Genomic DNA, 10,731 nt, shown 5'->3' with positions numbered 1-10,731 from the left:
GTGGCACGAATATTTGTGGCAACCAAGACTTGCCCAAACATTAACTACTTGTTGCCAAATCTACAGGTTTGCAAAGAGTTGCAACATCCGTAACGTTTTTGCCTTCATCGGCTGGTTTTCTGTTTCTGTATGGTTTTACGACTGGACATTTGTTTGGAAGCCACTTCAAAGTGTTCTGAAGTAATCTGTATGGCTATAGCAAAGCACAGGTTTTCAGAAGGAAAAGAAGAAAAAAGCAGCTGCTGTATTTTCTGGAAAAACACACAACCCATTTTTAAGACTTGAGCTCTGGTTGCTTCATCTCACTGCTTCCAGTGACTTCAGTGAAGCACAGTACTGGAGGAGCACACAACGGTTGTGATTCCACAGCTGTAAGCTATCCAGGTTGCTTTTCAGTCACATAAAGCAGAGTGCCCTCCCTACGGCTGCGCTGTTTTATGTATCTGAAAGACAATTTAAGAAATTATCACGGTCTCGCAAGGAAATTTGGGTATGTCATCATTTTTAAACTGCTACGAAGTTCCACAGTTCCAGCTTTGTCATTGAAAAGCTTCAAGACACTCTGCATCTTCGTGCCGCATCTCTTCTCCCACTGTAAGAAAACAAGAGCATATATGAACGACAGCAAAACTGAAGCCAAGTGCGCTATTGAGAAACTTGGTATTCTCTTATTTCTGGGAGAGTTACAGTGTAATTCTAAACTGCAGCATTCGGCATGTCTCCTGAGCTTCCTTGCTGAAATATTGCGATGGAAATTGCACAGCATCTGTGTTGCTTTTGGAAAGCATCACCTCACATCTGCTGTCTCTAGAGCAGAGCTTAAGTTCAGCGTAAAAAGGTACTTTGTAACAGGCAATAGGAGCCTGACAGAGGTAATTTACGGGCTCGCCCCGCTCTGCCGACCAGGCTGGCTCAGGGCTCCGTTCTGCAGAGCTCTTTAAGTGAAGCACGACTCAGGACTCCGTCCCGCCCGCGATTCTCCGCGTCCCAAGTAGAGGACGGGTTTTCCATTCGCTGGGCGCTGTTCTGTCTCCCATCACCTTACAGACCGTTCTAACTGAGCGCTCAAAGAACCGTGCGCTGCTCGGGGATTTCTGACCATATTTCATAGCCTCCAACTGCTAAACACAGCAGCGCGCTGCCACGTCCTCAGCAGTTCCGTGTCACGTCCGAGCGCAATCGCTCCCCTCAGGTGGGCTGGGGGCGAAGAAAACAGCTCTGCAAATTACCGCAATGATTACACAGTGAACGCGTTTATCGCTTCGTTATTGCCCATTTCCTCCTCGCTGGGAGATCTACGCGTCTATTTACATGGGGAGGAGAAAGGGGCGGCGGAGGATCCTGTCGGCAGGGGCAGCAAACTTCAGGCAGCGCCTTCCTTCCTTCCCTCCCGACTCCTCCGGCCCCAGCGCGGCGCGTTCCCGCTCTCGCACTCATTAGGGCCGCAGCGGGAGCTCCAAGCGAGCGCGAAGCGCAACAGCGCCGCAATTAACAAACAAATGCCCCGGCCTGGGCGGACGGCAACCCCCCGGGACGGCCCCGCCGCGCACCGGCCCTTAAGGTGGTCCGGAGTGTCTCGAAGCGACGGCGATTGGGGGGGGGGGGGTGGGGAAAGGAGACGGAGACGTCCCTCGGGGCCGCTCTCAGCCCGGGCGCAGCGGGAGGGGAGCAGCTGTTGGCCCCGCGAGGCGCTCACCCGTCTCAGCTCCAGCCTGGAGAGGCTGCGCGAGCCGTGCGGGAGCGCTGCGGCATCCGGAGGGCGGACAGCCGGCTGCCGCTCACCTGGTGGGACGCCACGGTGAGCGCGTGTGGCGCTACTGCGGGACAGGATCCGGAGCACACGGCTGGGTGGCGTGTCAGTGAAGGGGTGGCAACGCACTTGTGTTTGAAACTCCGCATTTCAGCCACCCCCGTGTCACTGCCGTGTGCTTCTCCCTCTCATCCCCGCAGCAGCAACGCTGCTCTCCAGCAAAGCCACGCACAGAGAAGTCGTGGGCGCCGAGTCCGGCCTCAGGCACGTGCGGAGGCGCGGAGGTCTGAGCGTGGCCGTCACCTCGCAACCCCGAGCTCCACCGGGATCACACGCGGAGCAAAGCGCGCACAGCGAGCAGCAGCACCTCGCGGACTAGAACCGCGCTTTAACACTCAGAGGAGACAGCCCGCAAAAAGCACAACCTGCCCGCAGCGGAAGGGCCGAGCAGGGCACGCCGCATCGGCACCCACCGGCCGCTCCACCTTAAGGCGGGCCGGGGTCGGCTCCGCTCTCACCGCCCAGACTGGAGCGATTGGCAGCCGGGGCGGCGAGGGCGGGGCCCGGAGGCGCTCGCTATAAATATTCATGAGAGCGCGGCGGCCGGACTGGCGCTGCCGGGGCCGAGGAGCGAGAAGTTGCGCGGAGACACCGCCGCACTCCATCCCGCGGCTCAGGTGGCGCGATCGCGGTCGGTGCGCCCGCGGCTGGAACCAGGAGCGGAGCGAACCGCGACCCGGCCCGGCTGCCGGCCGTCCGCGGAGAGCGGCGTTCAAGCGGGCGGCGGGACGAGCTGCTCCGGCCGCCGCTGCACCGGCTCTGCCGCTGCCGGGGCGGCGGGAGCGCGGCGTCGCGGGACGCAGCGCCTCGTCCCGGGGTCCGCCTCGGCCATATTGACCGCGCCGGGCGGGGACTGGGAGCGAAACTTCTCTTCGCGGCCGCAAGAGCCTTCCTGCAGCCCGGAGCCATGCGAGGCCGGCTGAGCGGCCTCCCCTGAGCGGAGCCCACCTTTTTCCCCCCCCTCCCCCCTCCGCCGGGCACAGCGCCCGCGGGGCCGCCCCCTCACCTGCCGGGGCCGCGGAGCGGGACGGGAGGAGGGGAGGCGGCCGGGCCCGCCGCCGCACGCCGCGCAGCATGGAGTGGAGCTACCTGTTGGCCGTCACCCCGCTGCTCGCCGCCGTGGCTCTGCTGCAGCGCGCCGGCTGTGCCGCCGCCTCGGCCGCCGCCTCGTCGTCGTCGTCGTCTTCGTCGTCGGCTAAAGAGCTGTCGTGCCAGGAGATCACCGTGCCGCTCTGCAAGGGCATCGGCTATAACTACACCTACATGCCCAACCAGTTCAACCACGACACGCAAGACGAGGCCGGGCTGGAGGTGCACCAGTTCTGGCCTCTGGTGGAGATCCAGTGCTCCAGCGACCTGCGCTTCTTCCTCTGCAGCATGTACACCCCCATCTGCCTGGAGGACTACAAGAAGCCGCTGCCGCCCTGCCGCAGCGTCTGCGAGCGGGCCAAGGCGGGCTGCGCGCCGCTCATGCGCCAGTACGGCTTCGCCTGGCCCGACAGGATGCGCTGCGACCGGCTGCCGGAGCAGGGCAGCCCCGACACGCTCTGCATGGACTACAACCGCACCGACCTCACCACGGCCGCGCCGCCGCCCGCCAAGCCCCCCCTCCGCGGCGCCCGGCCCGGCGGCCCCGCCAGGGCGCCCCCTCCCGCCGCCGCCGCGCCCCCGGCCGAGGCCCCGCGCCCGCCGCCGCCCTGCGAGCCGGGCTGCCAGTGCCGTGCGCCCATGGTGTCGGTGTCCAGCGAGAGGCACCCGCTGTACAACCGCGTGAAGACGGGGCAGATCGCCAACTGCGCGCTGCCGTGCCACAACCCCTACTTCAGCCCCGACGAGCGCGCCTTCACCGCCTTCTGGATCGGCCTGTGGTCCGTGCTCTGCTTCCTCTCCACCTTCGCCACCGTTTCCACCTTCCTCATCGACATGGAGCGCTTCAAGTATCCCGAGCGGCCCATCATCTTCCTGGCCGCCTGCTACCTCTTCGTCTCGCTGGGCTACCTGGTGCGCCTGGTGGCCGGCCACGAGAAGGTGGCGTGCAGCGGCGGCGCGGGGGCGGGCGGTGCGGGGCCCGGAGCGGCGGGGGCGGGCGGCGGCGCGGCGGCGGCGGGGGCTGCGGCGGGGGGGCGCGGGGCGGCGGGCGGCGCGGCCGAGCTGCAGCCCGAGCTGGCGGTGGCCGAGCACGTGCGGTACGAGAGCACGGGGCCGGCGCTGTGTACCGTGGTCTTCCTGCTCGTCTATTTCTTCGGCATGGCCAGCTCCATCTGGTGGGTCATTCTCTCCCTCACCTGGTTCTTGGCCGCCGGTATGAAGTGGGGCAACGAGGCCATCGCCGGCTACGCGCAGTACTTCCACCTGGCCGCCTGGCTGCTCCCCAGCGTCAAGTCCATCGCTGTGCTGGCGCTCAGCTCCGTGGACGGGGACCCGGTGGCCGGCATCTGCTACGTGGGCAACCAGAGCCTTGAGAACCTGCGGGGCTTCGTGCTGGCGCCTCTGCTCATCTACCTGGCCATCGGCTCCATGTTCTTGCTCGCCGGCTTCGTCTCGCTCTTCCGCATCCGCAGCGTCATCAAGCAGCAGGGCGGCCCCACCAAGACCCACAAGCTGGAGAAGCTGATGATACGCCTGGGCCTCTTCACCGTGCTTTACACCGTTCCGGCCGCCAGCGTGGTCGCCTGTCTCTTTTACGAGCAGCACAACCGGCCCCGCTGGGAGGCCACGCACAACTGCCCTTGTCTGCGCGACCAACAGCCTGACCAGGCCCGCCGCCCCGACTACGCCGTCTTCATGCTCAAGTACTTCATGTGCCTGGTGGTGGGCATCACCTCCGGCGTCTGGGTCTGGTCCGGCAAGACCCTCGAGTCCTGGAGGGCCCTGTGCACCCGCTGCTGCTGGGCCAGCAAAGGTGCCGCTGCGGCCGGGGGTGCGGGAGCAGGAGCGGGTGGGCAGGCCGCCATCGCTGCTGCTGGAGGACTTGGGGCTGGTGGAGGTGGCTCCTTGTACAGCGATGTCAGCACTGGCCTGACGTGGAGGTCTGGCACTGCCAGCTCTGTCTCCTACCCCAAGCAGATGCCTCTGTCTCAAGTGTGAGGAGGGGGGAAAAGAGGCCATAGGTTAGAGAATGAGGCACACTGGCCTGCCTGAAATGCCCCCTCACTGTTTGGTGCCATTAATGAACCACTAATGGTCCTTATTAGCCACAGCTTGTATAGAACAATGCAGCTGGCAGAGGCCCCAGGCTCCAGCCCCCTCCTCCTTCCCCTCCATTCATATGCAGGGAGCATGTACTTCAAGGAGCCAGCATATTATTTTGCTGGCGGAGGAGGGCAGGGGCTCACCCGTGTCTTGCAGAGGGCAAGGCAGAGCGGCTCCCGATTTACTCCGGACTTAACAACAGCTCGTGGGAGGGAGGGTCTTCCTCCCCCATCCCAAAGCGGGAGTCTGCTGGAACTACAGGTTTTTGGGATATCAACGACCAGGCAAATGCCTTATAACACAGACTGAGTCAAAACATGTCTTAATTATACACCCCAGATAAATACGGGTTTCCTACAGTAAAGGATGTATTTATATAATTATTTGTTACCTTGTACAGATGTGTAAAATATGTATATATCCAAAGCTATACAGTCTGTAAATTTTTTTTGTAAAAAAGTTTAGAGGCTACCCCTGTAAGAGCAAATATGAGTATTCTATTTTGTCAATAAAATGACTTTTGATAAATGACTTCTTCAAGCTTTTCCCCCTATGCCTGCCCTTGTTATTGCAGCAGCTGTGTCCGTGGGTTGTTCTCACTGGCCAGGGGCTGAAGGAGGGAGTTCCTCTAGCCCTTCTGCCTCAGTAATAGATGGCCAGCTATATGATGAAGGGAGTGGAATATCCCAGCGTTAAGAAAAAAACAAGAGACTGTAAAAGAAGTGCTCACCAGAGCAGGGGCTACCTCAGCACAATTCCCTGGTTTTCGGCAATGGTGACGTCTTCAAACCAAACCTGTTTCAAAGTACTCTTACATGGCTTGAGTAGCCTTGCGGAATGGGTGTCGTTTTAAGAATAGGGACACGCACCTCTTATATCTGTTGTCTGTACTTTTGTAAGCACCTGCCTCTGCAGGGATACACGCTTATGTGTACAAGGTTAGTGTTTTAAATTCATCGCATACTACAGCAGTACAGCGACTTGAAATTTGTTAGATCTCCCTCCTTAACAGATTAAACTAACATCTTAACCTTTCATACTTAACTTTTGTATATCAAATATGGTCCTTTTTCAAGAGAAAAGGCATTGTTCTTCTGTCAGGACTAAGCTAATTTATTTGAGCAGAAGGCTGTTGAATTAACAGAAGAATGCTTTGGCAATTGTTGAACTTTTTACCTGTCTGCCCAGTGGCTCAGAACATCATTCCTTTAAGAGGAGCTAAATGAATAGGGTTAATCTGTAGGGAACTTGGTTTCTTTTGAGTTTGGGAAAACTTTGATCTTTTCTCTTCACCAAACGTGATGTATAGTCTGAAGTTTCTTTCCCTGCTGCCTGGTTCCTCTTGTTGCAGACCAATTGGCCACCACGGAGCCTTAAAGTTCTTCAATTAAAGGGACATGGGACTTTATTTTTTTTTTTTTTTTTACTTTATTTTAAGAGGAAGACTTGTAACAGTTAGTGAACACCAGAGGGAAAAGGGAGAACAGCCTTTTAAACAGCTTTTCCCTGCATTGTTAGCCAGACTGCAGGCAGCAAGGCATGGCTTGGAGCATTATAGAAAAGAGCTATGAATGCCCTACAGGTGGTCTGCTCACATAATCTCCCCAATTTAAAACATTTTCCTTTACAGGACAATTGCATTACAAAACTCCCTTCTCTTTTGCTCCTAATTGAACCAAAGAACAACTGCAAGATTTTCTTTAAAAATGGAGTGTCTTTAAAAAGGAAGGGGAAAAAAAAAAGAGAGAAATCTAACTAAATCCTAATTTCTTTTCTAAAATAGGATCACTGAGAACGCAGAAAGTTAAAACCACATTGGTCATTTTTCTGTTGCAGATATTTTTATGCCTTCTGCTTATATTCTGTCAAATTAGCAATAATTTAAAAGCAATTGGCTAGGTTGTGTGTTAGCAGTGAAAAGATAGCCCCGGGTCCCTTATTAACCTGTCAATCATGGGAAGAGATGGGCAGCTACCCTGCTAATGACACAGATATCAATCATTATTTGTGGGAAAAACCCTGTTTCCATTGAGCACCGACTTGATTATTTGGTGTCCCTTTCCAAGTTCCCATGGCTTAATAGAGACTTCCACTTCCACAAAGTTACCCGGATCATGAAAAGGAGGAACTGAAGATGTCCATCTTGGACTCTTGGCAGAGAAAAGCTTTTAATTTCTTGATTGTAAATGATGTTCCACTGGGATTTGTGCTTGCTGCCTGTGTATATACTAAACAAACAGCATATTGACCTGTGTTGCTCAAACAGGCCTGTTTTACATTACTATTTTCCTTTAGGTGAGGTACATTGTGCTGCTGAAACCTTTTAACAGTTGTTGCCACATTTAAATCAGTGCAGTTCCACCACTGTCAGTGGGGCTACAGTAAAGGTTTTCTTTCTGCTAGGGAATCCCATGCATGTATCAGGGAAGGGGAGCTGAAACTGTTTGGTGGGAGTTTGTTAGATCAGCCTCTTGCAGAGTGCTGGGATGTGCTGCTGCTGCTGAAATTACAACACTGCTCAGAAACCAACAGGAAGTAGCTGTGTAGCTCAGCCTACTCTGGAATCAGCAAAGAGGTGCTGCAGGTGAATGCAGCCAGGGAAGCAGTCCCAGAACTAGTTAGGTTACCAAGATGCCTACCAGGGCACTAATGAGTGCCCCAGCACTGACTGAGCAACAACACAAAGGTTCATCAAAGATGAAATAGAATTTAACTTGCTGGAAGCCCAAACGTGGGGAAATGGTGTTAGAGAATTTACCAGTTCAGATTCTTGTGAATCAACATAGAATTTAGGTCCAGGAGAAGAGGGGGAAGACATACAGAAGGTATACAAGAGGCATAAATCCACAACTGCACCAAACTTCATATTATTGTGATAACTTTTATCGGCCTTCTATGACAATTTCACTGTGAAGATCCCCAAAAATGTGATGATGTGGTAGGAGCTGCATGCGAATTCTCGAGGTCTGTTGATAAACCTGCTTTCCCCCTAGAGCTGCCATAAAACTACTAACAATAGTCCCAACAGATGAGTGAGCTTCTCACAGAGCAGAAGGGCTCCAGGCACCCCTGGTACTGGCTCACCTGTAGGCAGAGGCAGCACCCACACCAGCCCACGAGAGCCTCCCCATCACTGCTGTGGCTCCATAGCACAACCTGAACAGCAGTGACTGGAGGGCTGGGTAGAGGGCAACTGAGAACCTCCCACAGCTCACAGAAGGGTTTAACTGCTTCATTCAGGAGAGTGACTAAAGCTAGCAGAGAAACATGGCTTGGGATTTTTTTTTCCTTCTCTATTAAGCAGCATACCTTTTAAGCGTTCCTTTTCTTTCCAGGACCCTTCCCTGCTTTACATGTTCCTGCTTCAAAACTAAATCCTATGGATTAGCTTCCTCCTGCTGTAATGACTGAATAATCCTGTGGCCTCCAAAGGAGCTAACCCAGCTGCCTGTGGGCTTTTTAAAGAGGCAGAGCAGCCCAGGTGTGCTGCAGAGCACTCGGGAGGGACACCTCCCCTGGAGCTAATGTAAGTGGCCTGCAACCTGCTCCAAAACCTCCCTGGTTCTGGGAGAACTTTTCTGAAGCTTCGACAAGCAATTATCACAAAAGGGAAATGAATTTGGATAGGGAAATTCTTATAAATTGAGATAATGTGATTGTGGCCAGGCATTCTGGGTAATATTTTATACTTCCTGCAATAAAAGGCCTATGAAGGCTGAGACTGGTATACAAAGGGTCTTTTTTCCCCCCTCTTTTCCTATACAGCATTTAAAAATTGAAATACTGTGGTGCTCACCCATTGGCGAGTTCCTCCAAGGTGCTGAACCAGCCCTAATAGATCTCACAGGTGTGGTTAAAGAAATGCAGGCATAAGATTTTATGTGAGGAACACTGGCTACGTAATGTTGGGAAAACAGTGATGATGAACAGTCAGAAAACAAGAACAGTGAAAAAAAAAAACCTAACAGAAAAGTAAGATGGTCTTGGTGTGAAAGCTCACCTACAGCCATGACCATGCTGCAGGAAAGCTCAGTGTGGCACAGGCAAAGCAGCTGATGGAATTGCAACCAGTTTCCAAAGTGCTGGTTCCAACATGAATGCAGCATGTCTTGCTCCTGCCCGTGGTTCCCAGAGCCACGCACACGCTGTTTCTCCAGGTACACACTTCTATCACTGTGGAATTACCCACCCCTGGCCTAGCAGGCAGCAGATGAGGAACAGCCTCCCTCTGTTTCCCATCCTGGCCACGTTCCCTCTTTTTTTCACCCTTTATACCAAAACTGGATGGTTCTGAAAAGACAACACACCTCTTCCCAGACTTCAAGAGGCTGGGCAGCAAGGGTCACCATGGGAAAAAACAGGGTGAGCCTTAGGAGAATATGGAAAGTGCTGCACAGGTGATGGTTCATGGGAGAAATGTCAGACAGGGCAGAATCCCTGAACGTGGTTGTGTAGGCAACCCTTAAGAGAACTGGATTAGCAGTGCTCAGGCAGCTCTATTTATTTAGCTGCTTACAAACTGCCGTCATTACCGTAATCAGGTATATGAATTTCACTGGTTCAGCAGAAGGGTTCGCCCATCGTAAATGCTTGGTGCAATGGAAATAACCGGTGTCTGGTATTAAAATGTGGAGCCGTCATCGGAGGCGATTAAGGACAGTCAAATCACTCCAGAAACTGGTACCTGAGGTCAAGAGCCGACCCGAGCTTTTCGAAGGCTGAGGTAATACCTTCTCACTCCCACAAGCCCTTTATCTGTAATCTCAAAACACTTTACATTCATCAGTGAATTAACAGTCAGATTTCTTGCGAGACAAAAATTGCAGCAATACTCGGGCTAATTAAGTGGACGTGCCAAGTCTAGAAGCACAACCTGGACTTCCCGGCCCCGTTCAGCGCCACTTTACAGGCACACCCTGACGCGTCCTTTCACCGCCGTGCGGCAGCGCCCTCCTCTGGGCGGCGGGCGGAACTGCAGCCCGAAGCGGAGCTGCGTGGCGCTGCTGCCGTCCTGCATCCCGGGCCGCGCTTCCCTCTCCTCTGCTCTTCCCAGTCCCCATTACCCCATCCCTGCACAGCAGTACCGACCCTTTCGCTTCTCCAGTCTGTGTCTGTTTCCTTGTTTCTGCCCACCTCCCTCATGGCTCCAACAGCCCCGGCCCTTCTGCCCCATCCCACACAGGCTACATTTTTAGATGCTTTTTTTTTCAAGTCCTGTAGCACTTTCTATGCTTTATGGGATGCTTCATGCATGCTTTACACATTAGAGGTGTGTCCTTTCCTCCAAATTGCTAAAATACACCTCCGATTTATTTATTTTTTTACAGAAAGTTGGTTAGTCTCAATTATTTTTTTCCTGCTTGAAGCTGCCCACAAGGGAGGTTTATTAAACAGCCACAGTGTCCCATTTTCATGCCTTCTGGAATTAGAAATGGCCATTTTTGGTGCCGTGAGCCGGGGTGATGCGGGAGGTATGTCAGACATGGCACACTCACCGCTGCTCCGGGGCTGAAATGGAAATGGCCTCATTCGATGTAAATGAGAAAACGCAGCAATTTGGCTTATGAAGCAAAATGCTGTCCTTGGCCGACTGACCAAACACAGGGTGGGATCTGGCTTTTTGGAAGGAAGGGGATAGTTTGCCATCCAGCTCCGGGCCCTGCAGCTCTCAGCCGTGCTCCTGTACGCTGCTGCCATCTGGAGCCGCACCGCAGAGTTGGGCAGCAGCA

General features: G+C 54.3%; 2 protein-coding genes across 2 annotated transcripts; one reads left to right on the top strand and one right to left on the bottom strand.

Moving 5' to 3' along the window:
- Positions 1-473: 473 nt before the first annotated feature.
- LOC140247930 (uncharacterized) lies at positions 474-2,886 on the bottom strand. Its single transcript, XM_072328131.1, has 2 exons — positions 1,783-2,886; positions 474-592 (listed from the first exon to the last, which is right to left on the bottom strand). The coding sequence occupies exon 1, from the start codon at positions 2,884-2,886 to the stop codon at positions 2,146-2,148; it is 741 nt and encodes a 246-aa protein (XP_072184232.1). The 3' UTR covers positions 474-592; positions 1,783-2,145.
- On the top strand, positions 2,354-5,526 carry FZD8 (frizzled class receptor 8). Its single transcript, XM_072328944.1, has one exon. It carries the CDS (start codon positions 2,885-2,887, stop codon positions 4,895-4,897), a length of 2,013 nt encoding a protein of 670 aa, XP_072185045.1. The 5' UTR covers positions 2,354-2,884; the 3' UTR covers positions 4,898-5,526.
- The last annotated feature ends 5,205 nt before the right edge of the window (positions 5,527-10,731 follow it).

Source organism: Excalfactoria chinensis, chromosome 2 (assembly GCF_039878825.1).
Source record: "Excalfactoria chinensis isolate bCotChi1 chromosome 2, bCotChi1.hap2, whole genome shotgun sequence".
Classification (NCBI taxonomy): Eukaryota; Metazoa; Chordata; class Aves; order Galliformes; family Phasianidae; genus Excalfactoria; species Excalfactoria chinensis.
Note: the sequence above shows the minus strand (reverse complement) of the source record. Positions and strands in the feature narration are given on the sequence as shown.